Source organism: Phocoena phocoena, chromosome 3 (assembly GCF_963924675.1).
Source record: "Phocoena phocoena chromosome 3, mPhoPho1.1, whole genome shotgun sequence".
NCBI lineage: Eukaryota > Metazoa > Chordata > Mammalia > Artiodactyla > Phocoenidae > Phocoena > Phocoena phocoena.
In genome coordinates, this window is record NC_089221.1 from 954,961 (window position 1) to 980,417 (window position 25,457).

The following is a 25,457-nucleotide window of genomic DNA, read 5'->3' on the forward strand; positions in this document are numbered from 1 at the left end:
ATCAACATTGCGCCTAGAGCTTCCCTGTTCGATTTCCACTTTAAAAGCCATTTGGCTTGGAGTTGCAAGCACAGCTCATTTCCCCCTCCCTTCATCCACGGACACATTACCTCCTAAAGCCAACGATGCCCCCCCATATCAGCTGTGCCCCCACTTGGCTCTGCAGAGCCTCTTACAGGAGCCCAGGACTCACCTGTAGCAGTTGTTGGTGAATTTATTGTAACTGGAGAAAGCTATGAGCACTCCAAGCCCCACTCCCAGCGAGAAGCATATCTGGACGGCGGCGTCTATCCAGACCTGCGCGGAGCAGGGACACAGACAGAGCGGCGGTGAGAGGTCCCTGCGGGGGGCTCGGCCAGCCCAAGGGCAGGGAGTGGTCCTGGGGTGGACCCACAGACGGCCGCACCTTCGATGCCAGGGGCTCCAAGGAACAGGGTCGAACTTAAACTCGACATCATTGTCAACAAGCAAATGTCATCTCAGGGAATAAACCTTTCCCGCGTTGCTGGCCCGAGAGAGCCTGAAACACAGGGGGCTGCGTCTTGTTGCAGGACCTGCGGTTCCTCATTACTCTAACTGGTGAGGGCTGGTCTGGCCCGTGACCCTGGTAACAGCAGTGATTTAGGAAAATGCTGTGTGCCGTGCGTGCCTCAATCAGACACGTGCCCACCAACACCCGCCTTCCGTCCTTCCCACGGAAGCACGTTGTGAGTGCCGGGTGAGCACACGGCGGGACGTGAAGAAAGGCCTGTGGAGCTGACCGTGGCTCTGACAGTGTGCGCTTGCTGGGGGTGGCACAGGTGGCATCCGGGTGCTGACACACATGACAGGTGAAGGCCTGCAGTCGATACTGGACCAAGAAGGTATTTTAAAGTCAGACACGACCCTCTTGGGTCAGGGTGATGTGGAGACCAGCTGGTGATGGTGATGTGGGCCCCCCTTGGCCCTGCGTAGCCTGGGGCAGGGATGAAGAGAGTGGAAGCCCCCCCTGGGGGCCTGGCCAGACCTGCTGTGCTGGAAGGTCCTGGGGGCTGTCCCCACAGCCCGTGGTGCAGGCCTGTGGGCCGAGGTCCTCAGGCAGTGACTCCAGAGCTCCCCAGCTGGAGACACAGGGCAGCTGGCCTGAGTGTGACTGAGTGAGGGCGGGCAGCATGCCCAGTCTTGGGGTCACCCCAGCACTGGGGACAGCATGTTTCCCAGCTCAAGGCCTAGAGTGGCCAGGTGGGCAGGGGGCCAAGGGGTCCCCTCGTGCTGGTCATCAGCCAGCTCGTCTGGGCAGGTAGCTGCGGACAGGAGGCGGTGTCGCCAGGGGGCTCCTATCTCCTCTCAACCCCAGGTCCTCACAGTGGGCAGTGGCCACCCCAGAGTCTTTGCACATGCAGCTCACCCATCAGGTTACGCCTCCCAGCCATCTGTCCAGGCCTTTGCTCACTGCCACTCCTAGGACCCAGCTCCAGACCCAGGCCACGGTCCACCCTGGGGCCCGCCTGGGCAGCCTCTCAGAACTGGCCTGGACTTGCCCTTCCTTTACTTCCCGTCCTCCTCTCTCCTGCTGGAATGGAGCCCTCCCAGACAGCACTCTGCCCAGCCCAGACCCGCCTGTCCGATGGAGCACCTCCACGAGAGCTGCAGATGGACGACTGAGAGTCTGGACGGCCTGAAAGGGCCGGGCCTCTGGGTGCCACTGAGGACAGTGGCGCTGACCCCGAAGGCAGTCCCCTTCATCCCCACGGGGGTCTAGAAATGGCCCCAGGATGCAGGGCAGCCTCCACGTCAGAGCAGCACAGGGTCCCCGGTGCCAGGGGCACAAGAAGGGACGGAGCCGACGGTTACTTCCGCCCCATCCGCGTGCCGGGCAGGCCCCTCAGTGGAACCTCTGCTCCCACCCGGCCCGGACCAGTGAGGACCTGGCCAGGCCCCTCCCTCAGCCCCTCTGGACTGAGCCACCATGGCTGAACCCCCAGGGGGTGGGCAGGGACGAGCCTGGGATGGTGCTGGGGCCCTGCGCCCCGATCTGGGCCAGTCCCCAACCACATCCCCTCAGGGCCTGTGGGACCTGGTCCCCCACTGCCAAGCCCCAGGGGAAGGGTGCCGGGGCCGCTCAGTCTCTGAGGGAGGCTGTCCTGAGCCTGGGAGAGGGCGTACAGGCAGCCGCTGGGCCCGGAGCAGTCCTGGGAGGACGGCTCAGGATGGCCGCCCAGCGGGTGAGGCCCAGGCCCTGCTCTGTCCTGGAGGACATGGTGCAAAGTCAGCCAGAACCCCACGGGGGCACCAGGAACAGCCCCAGCCTCCGCGCTGGGGACTGCATAGACCTGTCCTTTGGGGACCGCGGTCTCCCAGCAGCCCAGTGCTGTGGGCCTGCTCTGTCCTGGTCTCTGCTCTTCCCCTCCCTAGCTGACGGGACTGTTAGAGGCAGGGACACTCAGGTCAGGTCCAGTCCTGTTGTGTCTCCGTCGCCCACCACCTACGCCTGTCCTCTGTCATCCGTCCGTCATCCACTGCCTGTCTGCGTATGAGCCATCATCCGTCCACCTGAAATCTATTTTCTGTCTCGTCCATCTGCCGATCTACCTCGCTTGTGACAACCACCGGTTCCCACTTTTCTCTGATTTCTTCGCACCCCGGCATCTGTTTTGCGTACCCTCATGCCGCCTGTCCTTCCTGCCTGACGCCCCACTTCTCTTTGACTTCCAGATCACGCCCGGCTGGCCTGGGACGCCCAAGGCCACCTCCTCCTGCCAGCACCCCCCAGCTGCCATGGGCTTTCCCGAGGACGGATGCCCTGCTGACCTCTCAGCTCCCCGGGCTTGGCTCTGCAGCTGTGGGGCCCCGGACCCGCTGCTGGACGGACTCTGCCTTTAGCCGTCTGTGGAGACCCGTGTGCTGCCCTCACAGCCTCGGTCCTCGGGTGGGCTGCCCGGCTGGTGCCCTGCTCACGGCTGCCCTCGCCTGTGTGCTTGTGGGGCCGAGACCGTGGTGCTTTCCTCTCGCTGCCCTTGGCGCCCGACCTCCGCCCTGTCAGCACCCCCAATTCCCAGGGTTCCTGGGGTCGGAGCCACGTCTGCCTCCCCTTCTCGCCCTTCCTGCCCACTGCTGCCCCAGGGGGTGCCTCCTCCGGCCCGATGAGCCCCACAGCCGACCCTCTCACAACCTGGCAGCGTCAGGCCCCGGCCCCACGCCTCAGCCGAGACCGCCCTCGCCCTCGTGCTGCTCCCGGTAGCTCAGCCTCCCTGGGTGGCCACTGGGGCCCCTCCCTCTGCCCCAGTCTAGTCCACCTGATTTTCCAGTGACCCCGCCTCCCGCCCAGCCTCCCCGCTTCTGGGCCTGTTTCCCTGCGATGCTGCTGCCTCTCTCTCTGGCCACCCACCGCCGCCCCGCCGTTGCCCGGCAGAGCCTCCTCTCTTCGTGAGGTTGTCTTCTCATATTTCAACCCAGAATTACTTCTTCCTTTCCTGAAGAAACCTGCAGCCTGACTGTGGAGTAAGTTCTGGCCACGACGCGGTCACCTCGCGTCTTTACGCCGGGGGCGCCGGGTGCTGGACCATCAAGGTCTGGCTCCCCGAGGGGGACCCTAGTTCACGCAGCCTCAGCCCAGCTCCGAGGATGCATCCGGGGCCAGAGCTTGCGGCTGCGATCCAGCTGAGCGGCAACACCCTCGGGCACAGACCGGGCCGTCCCACAGGTGCTCATCCCAGGAGCCGGGAGCGTTGCTCCAGGGAGAGCACGGCCCGCAGCGAAGAGGTCGAGAGGCAGCCGACTCCCGCTCTCTCCCTGCAGAAACCTGGGTGGCCTGTTCCCCTAATGTCCTTCCTCTGGTCCATTCAGCTGCTTGCTGTGCCCACACCGCCCCATGTCACCTGGACAGGGAACTCTGCTGGGTGGGCCCAGCACACAGCGGGGGAGTGAGAATTGCTGCCCGGCTGCAGCCTTTGGGGTCTCCTGCCTGGGATGTAGAGCCCCATGACCCACGTGGACTGGGGCCGCGAGCGGAGGGCGCACTCACCGAGGCCTCGCAGAGCCGACGGAAGTCCACGCTCAGGTACGCCCTGATGCCGTCCACGGCCCCGGGGAGGGTGACGCCTCGCAGAAGCAGCGCAAAGAGGACCACGTACGGCATGGTGGCCGTGATCCACACGACCTGGGGAGAGCACAGTGTCACCAGGCCGCACCGCCACCGGCTGGCATGGCTGGGCACAGAGTCACCCTCATGGTTTGTGCTCAGAGAGGGGGACCTCAGATTGGGAAGCCCGCCGTCCCAAACAGTCACAGGACACCAGCTCAAAAAATGCCTCCTGGAGCGAGACTGTCCAGTGCCTTCTATCCTGTGTGTTGTCTTTCCCAGGGATTAAAATGGACAAACAATTTGGCAAGGAAGGAGCCCTCCTTCTCTGCACTTGGGCTATGGCAGTAGGCAGCATTGGCTGAATTCCTGATGAGGGAGATGTGAGTGATTTGCACTGATTGTGCAAATGGGCACCTGGGTCACTTGTGAAAGATGGACTCTGGGCCGCGGGGGGTGGAGAGAGCACCTGTGGCCGTCGGAAGACTCTCCGGTGCTGGAGAGTCACTGCAAGTGTTAGCCCGAGTGACAGGGGCATTCTGGTCATCGCTGCTTTGAGCGCCCAGATAATGACCAAAATATTTTCATCAGCAAAAATATTTTGTTGTGCTTGTCTTCACGCTGAAAGCACTCTCCTGACATCATTCTTCAACCACGGCCACCTGTCCACTCCCAACCCACCACGGCCACCTGTCCCAACCCACCACGGCCACCTGTCCACTCCCAACCCACCACGGCCCACCTGTCCACTCCCAACTCACCACGGCCACCTGTCCACTCCCAAGCCCACCACGGCCACCTGTCCATTCCCAACCCACCACGGCCCACCTGTCCACTCCCCAGCCCACCACGGCCACCTGTCCACTCCCAACCCACCACGGCCCACCTGTCCACTCCCAACTCACCACGGCCACCTGTCCACTCCCAAGCCCACCACGGCCACCTGTCCATTCCCAACCCACCACGGCCCACCTGTCCACTCCCCAGCCCACCACGGCCACCTGTCCACTCCCAACCCACCACGGCTCACCTGTCCACTCCCAACCCACCACAGTCCATCTGTCCACTCCCCAGCCCACCACGGTCCATCTGTCCACTCCCCAACCCACCACGGCCACCTGTCCACTCCCCAGCCCACCACGGCCACCTGTCCACTCCCAACCCACCACAGCTCACCTGTCCACTCCCAACCCACCACGGCCCACCTGTCCACTCCCAACTCACCATGGCCACCTGTCCACTCCCAAGCCCACCACGGTCCATCTGTCCACTCCCCAACCCACCACGGCCACCTGTCCACTCCCAACCCACCACGGTCCATCTGTCCACTCCCCAACCCACCACGGCCACCTGTCCACTCCCAACCCACTACGGCCCACCTGTCCACTCCCAAGCCCACCACGGCCACCTGTCCACTCCCCAACCCACACGGCGACCTGTCCACTCCCTGGCCCACCACGGCCCACCTGTCCACTCCCCAACCCACCACGGCCACCTGTCCACTCCCAACCCACCACAGCCCACCTGTCCATTCCCAACCCACCACGGCCCACCTGTCCCAACCCACCACAGCCACCTGTCCACTCCCAAGCCCACCACGGTCCATCTGTCCACTCCCCAACCCACCATGGCCACCTGTCCACTCCCCAGCCCACCACGGCCCACCTGTCCACTCCCAACCCACCACAGTCCATCTGTCCACTCCCCAACCCACCATGGCCACCTGTCCACTCCCCAGCCCACCACGGCCCACCTGTCCACTCCCAACCCACCACAGTCCATCTGTCCACTCCCCAGCCCACCACGGCCCACCTGTCCACTCCCAACCCACCACGGTCCCCCGTCCACTCCCAAGCCCACCACGGTCCATCTGTCCACTCCCCAACCCACCACGGCCCACCTGTCCGCTCCCAACCCACCACGGTCCATCTGTCCACTCCCAACCCACCACGGTCCATCTGTCTACTCCCCAACCCACCACGGCCACCTGTCCACTCCCAAGCCCACCACGGCCCACCTGTCCACTCCCAACCCACCACGGTCCATCTGTCCACTCCCAAGCCCACCACGGTCCATCTGTCCACTCCCCAACCCACCACGGCCACCTGTCCACTCCCAAGCCCACCACGGCCCACCTGTCCACTCCCCAGCCCAACACGGCCCACCTGTCCACTCCCAGCCCACCACGGCCCACCTGTCCACTCCCCAACCCACCACGGCCCACCTGTCCACTCCCAACTCACCACGGCCACCTGTCCACTCCCAGCCCACCACGGCCCACCTGTCCACTCCCCAACCCACCACGGCCCACCTGTCCACTCCCAACCCACCACAGCCCACCTGTCCCAACCCACCACGGCCACCTGTCCACTCCCCAACCCACCACAGCCCACCTGTCCCAACCCACCACGGCCCACCTGTCCATTCCCAACCCACCACAGCCCACCTGTCCCAACCCACCACGGCCACCTGTCCACTCCCAACCCACCACGGTCCATCTGTCCACTCCCCAACCCACCACGGCCACCTGTCCACTCCCCAGCCCACCACGGCCCACCTGTCCACTCCCAAGCCCACCACGGCCCACCTGTCCACTCCCAACCCACCACGGTCCATCTGTCCACTCCCCAACCCACCACGGCCACCTGTCCACTCCCAACCCACCACGGCCACCTGTCCACGCCCCAGCTGGTGAGCCTTGCTGCCTCACCTTCCCAGAAGTCTTCACTCCCTTCCACAGGCTGAAGTAGAGCAGGACAATGACCAGTACCAGGCAAGATGCGAGCTGCCACCGGGGAGGGCCCAGGTCGTCGATGCCCTGGCTCTCGTGGAGATGCAGCACGCCACGCCTGGAGAGGAAGGAGATGGGGGTCCTGGGGAGGGCTGCCTCCCTGCCCTGAACTGGAACAGGGGGCTGCACTTGTGAAGAGACCTGCCCTCCCCCACTTGGCATGGCAGCAGGGACCTGGCCTGATGGAGACCCCCACCCCTCGCCCCCCACCCCAGAAAGGCCAGGACCCCAGCCTTAGTGGAGATGCAGGGCCCACCCTCCAGGTGAGGAGAGCAGGTGGGCCACCGCACGCTGGGAGCCCACAGAAGCCCAGCCCTGGCCCAGGGCCACACTATCAGGAGAAAGTAGACTGTGATGACTTAAAGACGTAGATTGCAAACCCTGTAATAGCCACTAAAAACTAAGACAAAGAGCTAGACGGACTTCCCTGGTGGTCCAGTGGTTAAGACTCCACGCTTCCAATGCAGGAGCCACGGGTTTGATCCCTGGTCGGGGAGCTAAGATCCCACATGCCGTGTGGTGTGGCCAAGAAAACAAGACAAAACAAGAAAAGAAGAGCTAGAGCTTATTAGCAAATGGAGTAGATAAAGTGGAAGCCAAAATAATTAATTAATTCCAAAGGAAATAAACAGAGGAAACAAGAAACAATGAACCAGTGGGACAAGCAAGATGAAAGACAAAACCCTAACCATACTGATAATTATTGATTGGAAACACTCTAATTAAAGGACAGAGATTGTCATAGTAAATAAAAAAGCAACAACCAACTCTGTGCTGTCTACATGAGACCCACTTCAAATATGATACATATAGGTTTAAAACATAAGGATGGAGAAGATATCCCATGTAAACACTATTCATAGGAAAGCTGGAGTGATCATATTATCAGATAAAGCTGACATCAGAATGAGGAATAGGGACTTCCCTGGTGGCACAGTGGTTAAGAATCCGCCTGCCAATGCAGGGGACACGGGTTCGAGCCCTCCTCTGGGAAGATCCCACATGCCGCGGAGCAACTAAGCCTGTGCTCCACAACTGCTGAGCCTGCGCTCTAGACCCCACGAGCCACAACTACCGAGCCCGCGTGCCACAACTACTGAAGCCCGCGCACCTAGAGCCTGTGCTCCGCAACAAGAGGAGCCACCGCAATGAGAAGCCCACGCGTCGCAACAAAGAGTAGCCCCCACTCACCGCAACTAGAGAAAGCCCGCGCGCAGCAACAAAGACCCAATGTAGCCAAAAAAAAGGAAAAAGAAAAAAGAATGAGGAACGGCACCAAGAGGGACATTTCATAATGGAAAAGGGCTCAATTAAAAGATTTGATAAACATGTGTGCACTTTAGAACAGAGCTTTAAAATACATGAATGAAGCAAAAACTGATAGAACTGTGACGGGAAATAGGCAAATCCACAATTATAATTGAGATTTCAACACCCCTTTCACAGTAACTGATAGAACAAATAAACAGTAAGGATGTAGAAAACTTAAACAGCACTAGGAGCTGACAGGACCTAGCCAACATGTCTACCCAACAGCAGCAGGATACACATTCTTTCTAAGTGCACGTGGAATACTCACCAGGATAAACCATATATTGGGCAATATGACAAATCTCAGTATATTTAGGAATAATGAGGTTTTAAAAGATGTTATCTCACCAAATCTGAATTAAATTAGAAATCAATAACAGAAATATATCTAGAAAACCTCCAAATATTTTAAAGTCAAACAACAAATTTCTAAAAATCTCCCGTGAATCAAAGAAGAAATCACAAGGCAGATCAGGGAATACTTGAATACACAACGTATTAAACGCGCAGGAGGCAGCTAAAGCAGTCTCTTAGAGGCAAGTTTGTAGCTTTAAATATCTAGCGTTCTAATTTATATTAGAAAGTAGGTGAAGGTGGTTTTAATAAGTGTTTATGGAGTTGAGTTGAGGGAAATTTAACACTAGTTGGGAGTTACAGGGGCCAATCTTTTGGGGTTTCCAAGCCCACATGCACTCTGTAGCACTTACAGCTTTACTACTTCAATGATTATAGTTATCCTGGAATTTCATGGTGGGATGTGAACTCCTTAATTACATGTGCCTTCAAGAACATGTAATGCTTTCCACAAAGATCCGCTTTATAAAGTGGGTTTACATTCCAGAAAACCCTTGCAGACCTGACAGTCAGTGGGGCCTGTCTCAGGGAAACCCAGTCACCACCGTTAGTGAAATCACCTGGCGTGTCGTCAGTTCAGTTTAATAGCTCATCGTGTCGTTAATGATCTATGACTTCCTCGTAAACCTTCAAAGGCCCCGCCTTTGTCCCAGGGTCCCCTCCAAATACGGTTGGATATCTGCTCCTGCTAACAGCCCTTTACGTGGAGGGTCCAGGCAGCTTTCCAGCTCAATCTTTCTCTTCCAGACTTGGAATTTCCAAACAGACTTCACTAGTGAGCTCTCTGTTTTTTAATTTTTTTTAAATTCACCTATCACATATGTTTCCTTCTAGCATTCTTAATAATAAATCATTGACTAACCAGTTTTTTCCCTCTATTTTTCTCATCTGAAAAATCATTTAGTTAAATCAACTCTTTCCACACCTCCCAAACAGAAGGTAAGTGTCCCCAAATGGCCTCACCTGACACACTTGATATCTCTTAAAGCTTTCTAAACATTCTGAATTGCGCCAAAATCCATCTTAAAATTGTAAAAGACGCACTAGCTTGAAAACTTAGCCATCATTTTGTTGGTGAAATGATAACTTAAACCCAACTCTAGCGAGAGCTGATTCTGCACGTCTGTCAGTGGTGGGATGGGTGGGATGCTCCCAGGCGCTCGCCCACAGTCATGTCTGTGTCTCTCCTTTCTGCTTTCTGGTGCAGGGGTCCCCACCCCTCCCGCTCTCTTTTCTGGTCCCCCGTCTCCCATCACACACTAAACCTGAGAGCTGGGCCACTGGTGAGAGTACTTGCAGCCCGGGCTTTGACCTGTCCGTGAGATGCTCTTAGGTTTGGGAAATGCAGTCATGAACAGGCTGGCAACGAGCTCCTAAGAACGCACAAGCAGCTTTGATGAATGCTCTGCTCTCCTTTACTTGGACGAATCTATCATTTCTTGCTTGTTTGTCACTGAGTCCTGCCCACACACTCAGGTGACAGGGCCTGGGTTTCCATTTCTCACGGGCACGTCCGCATTGGAGTGTTTCAGGCAGATCTAATGGGACCCATCCCAGGTGGACTCTCATCTCCAGCCCGTCCTCTGAAACCCGCTCGCCCCCTCCTGAGAGCTCCTGGAGACCCAGGCCCTCACCCCCCAGCTTTGGACTCTCCCTCCTCCGGGCAGGCAGGTTCTCAGTGGCCCCTCTCTTCCCCCCTTCGCGGAACCTCCCTCCCTGCCCTCCTCAGACTCCTTCACTCTCTAATCCCAAACTGCCCAAAAGACTATCTTCCAAAAAATTAAACAAGTCCCATCACACACAACCCTCGTCCTCACCCTAACCGTGCTCTTCCTATAATGCCTGAGAAAGGCACCCCACCCCTCCGGCGGTCCCCTCAGGCCCCCCAAACCCCGCCTCACTCGGTTCCTGCCCATCGCTGCCACTCTGAAGCAGCCGGTCCTGGAGATACGTTCCCCACGTGTGGCGGGGATTCTAGGCAAAGGACTTAGACCCTGAGTATCTGAAACACGCAACTTCAGACGCTGAATGTCTGCAGGTTCCATGAACATCCCTCGCCCTTCTGGCGGTGTCACTCCTACCCCCACACGCAGATTCTCCCAGTGCCCGAAGGCTCAGTTTCTCTCCTGCATACCTGCTGTCTCACCCAGCTCCACAGGCCCCAGGAGTGGGACAGTGCCTTCCCTCAGGGAAGACCTCGGGCAACTGTCTGATGGTCCCGCCTCCGGCTGGAGACCGGGCCATGAGCGGAGGGAGATCGGGGAAGGTGACTGGGAAAGGGGAGCCCGGCCCCCTCTGGAGGCAGTGCTGCAGCCCCCGGAGCCCAGCCCCACACGCCTCCTCCCTGCGGCATCTGCAGGGTCACAGGCCATCCCCCCCAACAGACCCCAAAGGGCCGCAGGGAGCAGGTGGGGTGGCCCATCCAGTTTCCCTTCCCTGCGAGGTCTCCCTGCAGGAGCCGTGCTGAGCTGCTAGAGGTGGGGTCAGAAATAAGCCCACAAGAGCCCAGAGGAACGGGATGCGGCACTGGCCAGGGAGGGGTCCTCCCCACATCCTCGGGAGGCAGCAGGGGCGGGTGGCTGGCCCGGATCCCCCTCCCCACCCCCGGGGGTGTCATCAGACCCCGAGGCCCCCACTTACTCAAAGTACTCGGCGGCAGGGGTGGTCCTGAAGGTGTCATTGGGGTCAGGGCTGGGGCTGGGGGCGCGGGTGTCGGAGCAGCGGGGGCTGTTCCAGGTGTGGTTGCAGTGGGTCCAGGGCAGCTCCGTGGTGAAGGAGGAGAAGAGGTAGTGCAGTGCCCAGGCGATGATGACGTTGTAGAAGAAGCCGATGTAGAGTGAGATGAGGATGACCGTGTAGCCCACGCCTGGTGGGGAGAGCATGGCCCCATTAGCAGCTCACCCTTGCCCCTCCCCTCGCGGGTCGCAGCTCCACCTGGGCTGTCCTGAAACCAGGCAGCGCCTTTAGACACACCAGAAGACGAGGGAAAGGGTGGGTCCCAGACTTCGCGTCGTGGTCAGAGAAGGGGCTGCCCACTTCCAAAACCATCCGTGGTCCTTGACGTCTACCCAGACATGCAGGGCTATCCAGGGACGCCCTGGTACAGCCAGGTCACCCGCAGACATACGGGGTAACTAAGGGCCATCCGTGGCTGTCCACCATCACTCACAGCCAGGCTGGGTCATCCAGGCTCACTTAAGGTCATCTAGGGCCACTCTGGGTCACCCAGGGCATCAACCCAGGGTTATCCAGGGCCGCTCAGGGTCACCTAAGGCCATCCAGGGCCACCCATGCCAATAGGGCCATGAAGGCCATCCAGGGTCACCCAGGGATGCCCAGTGCCTCCCAGAGCCATGCAGGGCCACCAATAGTCACTAAGGGATAACTAGGGTCTTTCACGCTCTTCCACAGCCAACCAGGCTCATCCAGGACCACCCAGGGCCTCCAAGACAATCCATGCCTACCTGGGCTATCTAGAGCTGTCCAGGGCCATTCATGGCCACCCATAGCTAACCACACCCCTCTAGGCCACTCAGGGCAAACAGAGTCAGCTGGGTCTACCCAACATCACCCAGGACCATGCATGACCATCCAGGGTCTCCAAGGGTCACCTATGACCACGCCGGGGCCCCCAGGGCGTGTCAGAGTCCCTTTCCAGGATCACAAGCCCTGGAATTTGTTGACAGTCCCTGAGGGGCTCCTGGCTTCTGGAGCAGAACAGAGTGGTGGGCAGTCTTTGGAGACGCGACATCCTGGCTGTGGCGGACGGATGGTCTGGCAGTGAGACCTCTTCCCTATTCGGTGTTGGACAAGCACCGTCGGGTCCCGTCACTGCAGTCGACGGTAACAGGCTCCATGCAGGGTTCTCTTGTTTCAGCATTCTTTCCCGGCTTTGTTGCTAGGACTAGTTTGGGCTGTGACTATAACTTCACTGTCTTAGAACCTGGGGGGCGCCGTGCCCCGTCTTGCCTGCCTGTGTCCAGGGAGGAGCTTGCCTTCAAGCTGACGTCTTCAGGGAGTGGCTTGGCTTTGTTTTTTATGGGTCTAGCCCTTAGGAGAAGCTATTTTCCTGCTCAGGACACTTCATTAAAATTCTCTTTCCTCTTCTGAAAGCAAAAAGAGAGGGACTACCATTTACTTACGTGTATTTACTTATAAGTCACTCAGTATCAGGAGTGATTTATTTAAAAGCGAACAGTCCCTGGTACGTGGTCCCTCTTGGAAAACGCGCTCAGGAGCAGTGATGACAAAACCCAAACCGTTCCTTCGGAAGGCCTTCTCCAACGTGGACTCATCAACGTGAAAGAACTCTTCACTGCACTTCTGCTCCCTGAGCCCCTGAGGGGAGGCTGGCTCCCCGTGAACTCGCCCCGGCAGGCGCGTCGGCGGGAAGCCACGCTGCTTCTGGTGCGTCACGGAAGGTGTGCCGTGGTGGTGAGCTGGCTGTGGGCGCCTGCCCGGAAGTCTTTGGAAGGTGGCAACGCTGCACACCGAATCCTCCACTTGAAGTCTGGGGAACTCAACGGAGCCTCTGATCAAACGCTAAAGCAGACCCAATCCGGGGCCAGCGAGAGAGCTGCCTCCGCTTCTGGTCCTTCAGGACCCACCGCCGCGTGGATAGCCTCCGCTGGGCAGGCCGGGTTTCTCGCTGTCACAGCAGGGGGACAAGGGTGCCCCGGGCTGACGTGGCTCCCAGGGCACGTGGGCTTTGCCCCATCGGCCGCAGCACACCAGCCCCGGAGGGTCCCCCATCCAAGGGCGCTGCCGTCCAGCTGCCCCAAAGGCCTGCGTGAAGGAACGATTTCCTGGGAATGTGGCTGTGAGCGCCAGCCATTCTTTCGGTCCCTCTGAGTTCTGTCCTCCAGGACCACAGAGCCCCAGGAAGCCCTGGCCCTGGGCCGCCCAAGGGCAGCCCCTCACCGGCCCTCCCTTCAAGTTCTTCCTTTCTGTCACTTAAGACCCAGCCACACGACATCCACTGCCCTGTTGCTCTGAGAACGCTCTCGTTCTGTGAATGATCAGTGTTCATACGTCGTCATATACGCTAAATCGAGCTCCACCTGCTACGTTTCTTCTATCATTCTACACCACGGGAAACGTCCCTCCCAAGGAGGTGGCAGGCTCGGTCCCCTCTAATACTCCCAGTGAAAATATGAATGAAAACTTGATGTGTTCCTCTTTTGTCCTGGAGGCTCAAGACCGTGTGTGAGTTTCAATCACAGCTTTTAAGGTCAATTTTCTTAAATCTCAGTTTGTTCAGTATTTTTAATATTAACTCTGCACGCATTTTGTTTTCTTTTAAGCCACTTAAAATTCCTTTTTAGAAAGAGGAAGAGTTTGGTAAACCACACTAAAATATTACTGACCACAAAGTATAATAAATTATTTTATAGTCGCTAAAACAGGTGTTTTCCATGCCGTACACACAGTGGGGGGTGATCTTAGGCAATTAACCAGACAACCTGAAACGGAGCATCCTTGGGTCTCAAGAGGGACAACAGCCCCCTTCTCCACCACTAAAGCCAGGTCACTCCAGAGCATTCCCCGGAGCTGGCTTCAGCAGGAAGAGGGTGTCGGGGACAAATAGTAATTCCAGGACCCCAGCTGGAGGACACGCCCTGATGGAGCAGCCTCCCATTCCTCGCAAGACTCACTGGCAGGTCTTTGAAGGAAACAGGAGAGAATTCCTCCGCTGTGGGTCTGAGTGCCTTTCGTATCTACTCGGTGTGTGTGTGTGCATATGTATGCGCACGTACGTGTGTGTGTGTGTGTGTGTGTGTGTGTGTGTGTGTGTCTGTGAGAGAGGGGGGGCAGGGGGAGGGGAGGGGCAGGGAGGGAATGAGAGGGAGAGGGAGAGGGAGAGGGGAGACAGAGACAGAGGAAGGAGAGGGAGGGAGGGAGGGAGAGCTTGGAGAGACCCCCTCCCAGGCCCCGTGGTCACACTGGCTGCCCTCGGCATCACCGACAGCCTCTGGAGGGACAGTGCCGGGGACCAAGGACACGGCACGGCCCTCTGAGGGCCCTCGCCCTGACCGTGGGCGTCACTGCCTGGCCTTCTCGGGTTGATCTCAGTGCTGTCAGGCCCGTGGAAAGGCTCCCGGGGTCCAGGGAAGGGAAAGAGGGGGAAGAGGGCTCCCCGGAGAGCTGGGTTCCCTTCTGCAGGGCCCGGATGCACCAATCGCCCATTGGAGGACCTGCAGCCCCGTGATGGCCGTTTGGAGCATTTTAACTGATGTCTTCATTTATCGTGTGTTCCCCCTATTTAATGACACATGAAAGTATGTGCAATTTTATTAGTTAAACTTTTTTTTAAGACAAGGAAGGAAAGGAAGACATGTGTATCAGGGTATCCCGGACAGCAAGGTTTGCCTCACCTCACTCAAGGAGCGATGCCGACCTCCCGTCCAATGGGCATCCTGTGGAGAAACTTAGCCTGAATGAGCAGGTGATCACCTGCTAGGGACCGTAGCTTCGTTAGTATCAAGCCATCCGAGGTGCCTCCTCTCCACACACAGAATTTCTTGCGTTGATTCTCTGATCGGCAACAAACAGCCCTGTGCTGATGACACAAAGATTCCAAGGCTCGACGGCTGACTTTCTGTGATGTGCGATTTCCCCAAATCTCCAGTTACAGGCTCCGGCTGAGCTCCCGCCCGCGGGCGCTGTCGGGTGCTTCTCCGTGTGGCCTCACCGGCCCCGCACAGCCCTCCAGGAGGATGAGCTTCCAGACCTGGGAGGCAGGAGCGTGGATGGGCCGTGACGTGGAGTAGAGCTCGGAGCCAGCTGGCGTCTGCCCGGGTCTCCAGGCTCCGAGGCCAGGCCGTGCTGACTGCCCCGCAGCTGCACGCGTAACTTCCCCGTGGAGGGGCTGACACTCTCACTGTTCCAGTCGGATGTTCTGCAGTAACCAAATTCTTCAGGCTTAACTAGTCCTTCGCGACCCCTGGAGACCGCTTATTGACGTTCTACAAACTGCAGCGTAGAGATTCACTTTGGCAGTTTTGTTGGAGAAAATTCTTCTTCTGGTAGGACACACAGCTGGAAATGTGCTTCTGTCTGCGGGCCTGCAGCCCTGGGGTCAGCGTCCTTTTTCTCCGGAAAGAGGCCGAAGTAAACGGGTCGCACAGCCGGCGTCCTTCCCTGGCGTCCCCAGGACGGTCACTTGACGGCGGACCCGCCTCACGTCCGACCCGGCACCTTCGTGCTGTGTAACTACCGACAGCGGCGCAGCCCATCGCGGGAGGTGCTGGCCGCCCGGCAGGCCCGGAGAACAGGATGAACTCACGCGTCCTGAAGTGTCAGGGTGGACTCGCCGCCCCAGACGGTATCGGCCCTGCCCGCAGACACCGGCCGTGCCCTCGATCTGCCCGGCTCTGAAGAGGCGCCCGCAGTCTCAGCTTCCTGCGCTTCCGCCCTCGGGAACCCCTAAGCGCACCAGAGGCCGTTCCAGTGACTTACTTAAGCTTTGACTGCTGTGAGCAAATCCTGCTAAGGGGACGCCCGGCACTGGCACCTGAACCCAGAGCTGCTGCCCCGCCCTGCAGAGGCGTGTGGGGTGAGCTGGGCCAGGGGTTCCCTGCAGCTCCTTTGCTGGGTGAGCTGTGCATCATCTAGCCTAGGAGAAAGGGGCTCACGCCTGAGGGTTCACCCGGCAGGCCATCAAAAAGGAAGAACTCCCCCACAGATGGTAGATAGATCATGCTATGGGTTGGATCGTGGCCTCCAAAATTCATTTGTTGAAGTTTTCCCCCAGTATTTCAGAATGTGACCTTATTTGGAGGCAGGGTCTTTACAGAGGTGGGCCCTAGTTCAGTGTGACTGATGTCTCCGTAAAAAGGGAAGTTTGGATGGAGAGACACACATGCAGGGAGGATGTGAAGACCCAGGGAGAAGACAGCCGCCCACAACCCAAGGAGTGAGGCCTGGAGCAACGTCCCCCCTTCCATCCCTCAGAAGGAATCAACCTCACCAGCGCCTTGAGTTTGGACTTCAGAACTTTGAGACAACAAACATCTATTATTTAAGCCACTCAGTTTGTGGTACTTTGTAAGGCAGCCCTAGCAAACTAATACAGATGGATAGACAGATGAATGACAGATTATAGATGAGAGATCTAGAGCTAGGAGTATTTTTTATCTTTTCTACTATTTTAGCACTTTGACAAAACACTGCTCATCCATTGCAGGCTGGCCTCACCTGGGAACAAGGAGACACACTCAAGTCCTTAGTCATTATGGAGCTTTAAAGTAGGACCAAAATTAAAAGGATGTGTCCACGTGCCTAGACACCCAGCAAAGCAGGACTGAACGCACACAGCTGGGGTTGACTTGCTTCAGAATTGCTCCAGGCTTGCCCTGGTCCACACCGCGCCGGGTGCAAGGGGGCGTCCCCGCCGTTACCTTTCAGGATAGGGCAGATCTTCCAGACGCCGGCAGCCCCCTCCCTGTTGAACTGCCCGAGGGCCAGCTCCATGTAGAAAAGCGGCATACCGGCAATGACCATGAAGAGCAGGTAGGGGACCAGGAAGGCACCTGGGGGACACGACAGCGTGTTCAGCCTGCGGCCGAGGACGGGCTGGCCTGTTGTCATTGGGGCGAGGGCTCGGACGTCCCAGCCGACCACGTGTGTCCTGGGCACGACCCTTGTCATCCGTCTCCTGTCCCTGTTTCTCCCTGAAGCTCCCTGCAGGCAGGGGCGGTGAGCTTCCTGCCTCCATGCCTGGCCCCCGCTGTCCAAGACTCCGGTCAGCTCCCTCCCCAAGTCACGGGTCAGCCCACGTTGTGGCTTTGCTCCTGGGTGCCGTCCCTTCCCCACCTGCGCGGCAGGGCCTGCCCTGTGTCCCCCTCCCCCCTTCTTGAGCCGTGAATCCTCGGGATGTGACCCTGCCTGGCCCCTGGCATGTGGAACCTGCCTCCATCGGGGCTGCAGCCTCGCTCGGGGCACAAAGCTCAGGCCCCGCAGGCTCAGCCTCCTTAAGCCCTCTGGCTCCACCTCAGATAAGGGGGCTTTGTCTCGGCTCTCTTCCAGGGAGGGGCGGGGGAGACAGGGAGACCCCAGAGTGATGCCTGTCTTGGGGCAACTTCTGTACCTGCTTAGGTCTCCAGTGGGGTGCCAAAACGCTGACCCACTCCCAGGCACCCTGGAAGGCCCTCCCGAAGCCCCACGTGTGTGGCATGGAGTGACCCCCGACAGGGGCTGGCAGAGTCGGGGGACTCACGGGAAACAGGCACCAACCCAACTGCTTCTCAGCTCGAATTTTTGTGGTGACCCTGGCCCATGTCTTAGTTTTCTGCCTCAAGCCCACACACGGGAGTTCTGGGACCGGCTGTGCAGGGGGAGGGGGACGGGCACACTCCCGGGGCATCTTTGGTGCTGTCAACCGCCAAGGGGACGGGCACACTCCCAGGGCATCTTTGGTGCTGTCAACCGCCAAGGGGACGGGCACACTCCCGGGGCATCTTTGGTGCTGTCAACCGCCAAGGGGACGGGCACACTCCCGGGGCATCTTTGGTGCTGTCAACCGCCAAGGGGACGGGCACACTCCCGGGGCATCTTTGGTGCTGTCAACTGCCAAGGGCCTCTGCATGCTTCGTAAACACGGGTTAAATCAGCCAAAGATACCATTCTCTGGGCCTTGCAGAATCTTCTTTTCCAAAGTGAAAGTCACCTTTGGAAACAGAAAGCAGAGCCATGGTGCCTCTGACCACTCGCTCGGGGACCCTGCTTTCCCGGCCTCAGCATCGGCTCCAGGACATTCATCTGGGGAAACTGTGCCCCACCTATGCCGCATTCCTCCAGATGCCAGCCGTGTGGCCCTGGCTGGCAGGAGGGCGCAGGGAAGGGGGGACGCACTCACCCCCGCCATTTTTGTAGCACAGGTAAGGGAACCGCCAGACGTTGGCCAGGTCCACAGCGAAGCCAATCACCGAGAGGAGGAAGTCGGCCTTCTTACTCCAGGTCTCCCGATCCTGGGCCTGCGCGGGGCTCTGCGGGGGGTTGAGGAGGGTGGAGTTCGTGAGCTGTACCCCATTTTGTTCCTTGACCAGGACGAGTTCCACCGCCTTCGGGCCGGTGGCATTGGCCTCCTTAGCTGCGGCCACCACGGAAGACATCAGTGCCACAGAGCACCTGCTGTTACTCATGGCCTCCTGGACTCAGAGCTTCCTCCCTCTTGGTCTACAGCCAGCATGAAAGAGAAACACACAGGGATACACTGATTTAGTAGCCGGATCACGATGCACCCGGTGGCCTGAGCACAGATCTGAGGCATTTCCAGCCATTTTTGGGGGGCAGAACAAACGCACTCCAAGCGCCCAAGAGGACACAGCCAGGGTTGAGGACAGTAGGAGATGAGCTACCCTCCTCGTGGGGCTGGGAGACAGGCCGTGGAGACCTCAGGACAGACTCTGCTCCACTCCCCCCTTCCCACGCACCCCTCTCCATTCCCATCAAAGTGCAAGGCTGCGTCCTCTCTAATTTAGTAATAATGCAAGATGCTACCTCCGCACTCCCCACACGGCCGGGGAGTAATTGGCAGCATCCCTACAGCCTGGACGCTCAGCACCCCGCAACCCTGTACCCCCACCCCACCTTGACAATCTTCAAATAGTTTTCAATAGTAAGTCTTCACAACAGTGTACATACATTCTTTATACTCAGAGACCAAAGTCAAAAGCGAAATTCTAAAACCAGAGTCAGCCACAGGAATTCAAAGTTTCAAAGGAACGATCACAAGAGTTTCCGTCAAGGAATGGCCGCACATTCCACGTCCACCTGTGGCCACACCTGGAAGGGCCGGGCAGGGACAAGAGCTTCCGGTCAGGTAAATCCTTCCAGTCAGGATTTTCCTGGGGGTTTACAGGACTAGCTCCTGCACGTAGTAGCTTTACCAGGGAAATCATCTCCAGGTTACCTTCTTGAAACTCTGGGTAATATAATCAAGGAGAACGGAAGGAATCACACATAGCGTGTAACACAGAAATTACGTGGCCGAGAGCAAGGTGGGCCCTCGAGGCCCAGGACAGCTTCAGCTATGACTCCTTCTGGCATTTGGATGTTTCAGCTGCAGACGCTTGCACGTGTACACACACACACACACACACACACACACACACACACACTCACTCTGAAGCAGCAGGTAGCAGGATGGTAGCGGTAAAGGGGTTATTTTCCTCTGCATCCCAGTTTGAACAGAAACCCACAACACGTCATTGTATGCACCACGTCTCTGTGACAAACACAACAGCGCATTCCTGAGATGAATGAAAAGGGACAGAAGGGACTTGGGGGTGGGGAGAAGCGGGAGGGACGGGCCTGCAGTGGGGTCCAGCGGAGAGGGCTGGGCTTGCGCAGGCTCCAGATCCCGGCCGGTTTGCTCTGACAGCGGCTCTCGCAGGCGCATCGGGGACCACCTGCCAGGGAGACCCCGGCTCTGCATTTGGGGGGAGCTCACCCCACGCCTGAAAGCCCCGGCCTCAGAGGCCAGGTTTGGGTACAGAAAGCGAATGTGGTGCTTAGAAAGTGTGATTCTGCACCGAGAACAGAAACAGAGCTGCAGTCCGACCCTACAGCCGGGACGCTCAGCACCCCACAACCCTGCACCCCTGCCCCACCTTAAAAGTCAAAGACTAAGCCCTGTGAGAAGAAGCGATGGCTGAGAAAATCACCCCTATTGGCTCTGGAGGCCGCTTGCCCAGGTGCCCCCAACCCTGGGCAGGTCTGGTTCAGCAGGGAGGGGTCAGCGCCTCAGGGAAGGCGGGGACAGCCGGCCCCTGCCCCGTCTCTCCGAGCCTGGGGCGGGATGGGGCCAGGGGCCACGGGGGCGCACATCAGCCCCGTGCCCGCTCCGGGGCTCGCACCTCTCGGCCACCTCACCTTCAGATCGCCAACGGCACTGTCGCGGCGCTGTGCACCCCAACTGTTGGCGACTTTTGGAGACGCCGCAGCCTGCGGGACACGGCGCTCCCCGACGGTGCTCGCCCCGGCCCGGCGCCCCCCGGCCGCAGCTTTCGGGTTCAGAGGCGGGAGCGGAGCGCCCGGAGGATGCGCAGGGGCACCTGCGCGGGGAGCGGGCCACAGGGCGGCCCGGCCTCACCTGTGCGCCCCAGCCTCGGCTCTGCTGGGGTCCTGACACCGAGCGTCCACGGAAGCTCCAGCTCGGGTTCCGCTGCGCTCCGGGCTCTTATCTTGTCGCCGGGACCCGCCCCGCCGGCCACCGGGGGCGCTCACCCGCTCTGGCTCCGCCTCCGTGCCGCCCCGGGTGGGCGGAGGACGAGCCCGGACGCGCCCCCGAGCCCCGCCCCCCGAGACCCGACCGCCGGCGCCAGTCAGCGGCCGGCAGCGCGCTCTGCCCGAGGCCTCGCGCGTCCCGGAACCTGGGGCGAGTGGCAGCAGGGTCCCCTCTGGGTCCCAGGCCTCGCAGGACCGAGACGGGCGGTTTTCCGTCTCCTTCCCACTCGAGCTTGCGCCCCCCGGGGCTGCCCCGCGCATCTGCCTGGGGCGGGGGCTCCCCTGGCCCACCCGCCGCTCCGCCCGGGGAGGAAGCTGGGCGGCGGGCGCGCGGGGCACAGCGCGGGATCCCGCGGGGCCGAGCCGGGTCTTGCCTCCCTCCCCCTCTCCTGCCCACTCTCCCTCTTCCCGCCGCTGCCGCAGGGGCCGCCTTCCCGATGCTGCACCGACCCCTCTCCCCAGACGTCGGTTCCGTCCGTTCCTCCCGCCGCGGCCGCCCATCCCGAGGTCTGGCGCCCTGGGGGCATCTCCTCCACCAGCCGGCCCCACTCGAGTTGGGCCGGCCTGGGGGCAGGGATCCTGCGTCTGGCGTTTGGGGTCCTGTGGGCGTCCCTAGGCGGGCCGCGGAGACCCCGCCCGGGTCTCTGCCTTCTCTCCTCCGGTCTTGCGCCCCAGCCGCGAGGTACCTCGCCCGGATCCGGGCTGCGGGGACGCGGGTCCTTCTGTGGCCCGAGAGCCGACACCTCGCAGGACCCAGTGTCCGCGCGCGTCAAGCAAGGAGCGAAGCGTCGTCGCGCTTTGCCCACATGGAGCGCGAATCGACTGGAACCAAGGGGCGCGAATCACACTCGCATCGGAACACGATTTCCAGGGACAGCCCGGAAAGCCACAGCTGTCGATTCTGGCTCAGGACGGACTGACTCGGAATCATTGCTGAGATGACCCCCAGCAAGACTGCACATTCATGATGCGGAGGAATGGAGTCCCCAGACCACCAAGCAGGCCCAGGACCCACAGGTGCAGGACAGCAGCGAGGTAGGTGGCACCCTGGCTGTGCACATGGTGGAGGCCCTGGTGACGCAAGCCCGGGCCGTAACCTACCCCTCCCCACTCCGTGTAAGCTTTGATTTTCCTGCCCTGCGCTGGCTGCAGAGGGGCGTCCACGCCAGCTGCTCTCCACTCTGTCTGGGCCGTATGTCCCTCCCGGGCGGTGCCACAGAAGCAGTGTCCCTGTGCCAGGGGCCCGCAGAGCACCCTGGCTCATCTCACTGCCCCTCCGGCAGCCTCCCCACCAGGGGCTGGTGCCCAGGACAGGGCTGGTACCTGGTACCGGGGAAGCACCGGCAGGGGCTGCTCTTCCAGGCAGGACTGGGATCCATGGAAGAACCCACGACTCAGGGTCCCGGCTTCCGCTGGCCATGCTAACAAAAACGCCACAGGCGGGGCAGCTTGCGAACATGGAAGTATTGGCTGGAAATCAAGTCCTCACACGGCAGAAGTGCTCTGGAACCACCTTTATAAGAGCACTGGTGCCACCCATGGGGGCTCAGCCCCTGTGACCTGACCACCTCCCAGAGGCCCGACTCCTAGGACCATCGCACGGGGGTTAGGGTTTCAACATGAATTCTGGGGACGCAATTCATTCCGTACACCCGGGGAGGGGGCAGGGATTTCAGAAGATGGTGATGTGCCACCTTGAATCTGTGACCAGTGGCCATCACAGCAGGCGGGCTCTCCCCACAGATGCTCCACAATGTGTTTCAAGCAAGAGGAGTGGTCCTAGGTTTGGGCCTAATGGACAGGGTCACAGGAACACAGAGCAGAGCCAGTGAGCTCAGATGTGTATGTTAAAAGCACACATACTAGGGCTTCCCTGGTGGCGCAGTGGTTGAGGGTCTGCCTGCCGATGCAGGGGACGTGGGTTCGTGTCCCAATCCGGGAAGATCCCACATGCCGCAGAGCGGCTGGGCCCGTGAGCCATGGCCGCTGAGCCTGCGCGTCCGGAGCCTGTGCTCGCAACGGGAGAGGCCACAACAGTGAGAGGCCCGCGTACCACAAAAAAAAAGAAAAGCACACATACTAGATGGACACACCTGGGAAGCAGAGCAAACCCTGCCGGGGCCGGGGAGGTGGGAGCAGCTGTGGCTCAAGCCCAACAGAGAACCTGCACCGAGGAGAAGAGTCCTGCCTGCGTCCAGGAGCACCCCCCCCTCCCCACCCAACCCTCTCTTCTAACGATGACTCAGGATGAAGAGCCCGGGTGCTCTGGAGCAGAATGACGTGGGAGCTGGGCCTGCAGCCTGGCCGCAGAAGACAGAGCAGGCAGCTGCCCGGCTCCTGTGCTCCTCCATCGTCCCCGGCAGGGCCCTCCCTGTCGGCACCTCCATCGTCCCCGGCAGGGTCCTCCCTGTCGGCTCCTGTGCGGGTGGAACCTGTGGGGTTAGAGCTGATTAAACGCCTGGCCTTCGCATGCTTGGAACTTTGCCCAAGGTTTATTATTGGCGTGGCTGCTGTTGGCTCAGAGCCCTGGATGGACGAAGTATCTCAGAGTATCGTCCTGCCGACCCTCAGGGCAGTCGTTCGCTGTCTGCTGTGGACCCATTGCAGCCGCAGAGCCCGTGGGGGGGCCCAGGGGAGAACCCGGGGCTCTGGCTGCCCGCTGCTGACCCCAGAGCGGCTCTGCCCCACTGGGGACACCCATCTGGGTGCCGCCAACTGAGGAGGTCGCTGCTGGACGTTGCCCTGTGTCCTGTCTCGAGCAGCCCGCTTCACCCTGACTTGGAAGGCAGCGTGGGTGCTCCCCTGACAGGTGGCCCATCCACGGGATGACAAAGGCCACGTGCTGATGTCAAGGCCTTCGAGGTTCCCGAGAGGCTGCAGCCATGGTGGATAAACGCAGAATTCTACCCACGCTTCAGAAAGCCACCTGCAGGTGAGGCCGGGGTAGCGGTGCCCAGTGAGCACAGCAGTCCAACAGCAGAGGGGAGGTGCTGCTTCATCCCCAGATGCACGTCTGGCTGGAGGGCCGCCACCCCGAAGCTCTGTTAGGAAGAGCTGGAGAGCTCAGGTGTCACCACACTGGTGATGGGGTCGGTCCCCAGCTAGGTTTCAAGAGTGATTGCCATAACTGATGGGGTGGCTTAAACGACAGAATAGCACCCTCTGTCTGTTCTGGAGCCAGAAGTCTGAGATCAAGGCGTTGGCAGGGCTGCCTCCTTTCGAGGACTGAGGGGGAGTCTGTTCTAGGCCCCCCTCCAGCTTCTGGGGGTTTGCTGGCATCCTTGGCGTCGTTGGCTTGTAGAAGCATTGCCCCATCTCCACCTTCATGCTCACGTGGTGTTCTCTGTGTGTGTGTGCGTGTGTGCGTGTGTGTGTCTGTGTCGTGTGCGTGTGTGTGTGCGTGTGTGTGTGTCTGTGTCGTGCGTGTGTGTGTCTGTGTGTGTGTCTGTGTCGTGTTGGATCGGGGCCGGACCTAACGCTCCATTTCAGCTTGATTACCTCCGCAAAGACCTCAGCTCCAATTAAGGCCACATTCTGGGGTCCTGGGGCTTAGAATTTCAACATCTGAATCTGGGGGCACAGTTCAACCCACAACAAAGAAGAACCTTAACAGGGCCGTTCTCGAGGGGAGCAGCTTAGAACGTGTCAGAGCCTCCCGACACGTGGTCCCAGCGGCTCAGGCTAGTTTAACCTGGACGTGCAAAGTCTTGGAGGGGGAGGAGTGCGGTGCAGGAGAGCTGGCTTCAGGCGTCCTGCTGCTTCCAGGGAAGAAGGGACTCTCGGGGGCGGTGCCAACAGAGGGTGAGAGAGGATGCCCTGCTCAGGGCACTGGCAGGGCACTTGGGGCTCAGTTCAGGCCTCGTTCCCTCTGGCTTTGCTTTAGACGTAAGGGGCCAAGCAGAACCGTGGTGCTTGGACCCTCACTGGGCGCTGGGCTCGGAGCCCACGGGAGCACCTCTGCTACAGCTCCCTCGCCCTTTCTGACCCTACGCTGCTGCGGGCATCGACACCAGACCAGGGTGCCAGGGCTCCAGGCAGCCGGACAAGGCCTCACCCCAAGTTCACAGGTCACACGACGTTCGTGAGGTGGCCCAGCCTCCGTTCTCCCCTCTGCTTGCTGACCACCCTCACACGGTGCGAAAGGGACCGAGATAATGATCGCTTCCGGCAGTGACCCTCAGGGCAGCGCCGGGCTCTGTGCTCAGCGGCCTCCTGCGCTCAGAGGGTCCTGGCCACCCTGGCCTGGCTTCTCCTCACCGAGGGACGAAGGGCAGCGAGCAGACGGAAAGAAAAGCCGCCAGCAGCCTGGGAGCGCCCCCGGGCACTCCGTGCTGCTGTGGCCATCTGTCCGGATAGATGCTTGGACCCTGCACCCCAAGCTCCCCACGTGCCGAGGCTGGAGCCTAGGACTGCGCTTCCCAAAGGGCTTCCGTCAGGCCAGCTCAGGGTCTGCGGTGGGAAGCCCGGCCAAGCCCGCAGGGGCAGCTGCAGAGACGGAGGAGGAGGCCAGTGGGCGGGCCTGCTTCCCAAGTTATTCATAGGGTTCGTTTTGAGGGGAGCCCAGAGCAGGCGGCACCGGCAAGAGGGGGCTGTGACCTAGCGCAGTTCCCAAGTCACCCGCGTAAACCCTGGCCCACACCCAAAGCAAGGATTCTGGGTCTCACCCTCAGAGACTCTGAGTCAGCAGGTCTGAGGTGGGACCCGGGGACCTGC

The 25,457-nt window shown here is 59.9% G+C and overlaps 1 protein-coding gene across 1 annotated transcript in view; it reads right to left on the reverse strand.

The window, feature by feature from the left end:
* The window catches only part of SLC6A3 (solute carrier family 6 member 3), a 33,737-nt gene extending 15,045 nt beyond the window's left edge, over window positions 1-18,692 (reverse strand). Inside the window, exons 1-6 of the mRNA XM_065873463.1 lie at window positions 18,373-18,692; window positions 16,916-17,047; window positions 11,157-11,382; window positions 6,771-6,909; window positions 4,004-4,138; window positions 194-297 (exon numbers count right to left, since the gene is read on the reverse strand). Of these exons, the coding sequence (XP_065729535.1) occupies window positions 194-297; window positions 4,004-4,138; window positions 6,771-6,909; window positions 11,157-11,382; window positions 16,916-17,047; window positions 18,373-18,658 (1,022 nt within the window). The 5' untranslated portion in view covers window positions 18,659-18,692. The remainder of the gene's footprint in view (window positions 1-193; window positions 298-4,003; window positions 4,139-6,770; window positions 6,910-11,156; window positions 11,383-16,915; window positions 17,048-18,372) is intronic.
* Window positions 18,693-25,457: the final 6,765 nt, after the last annotated feature.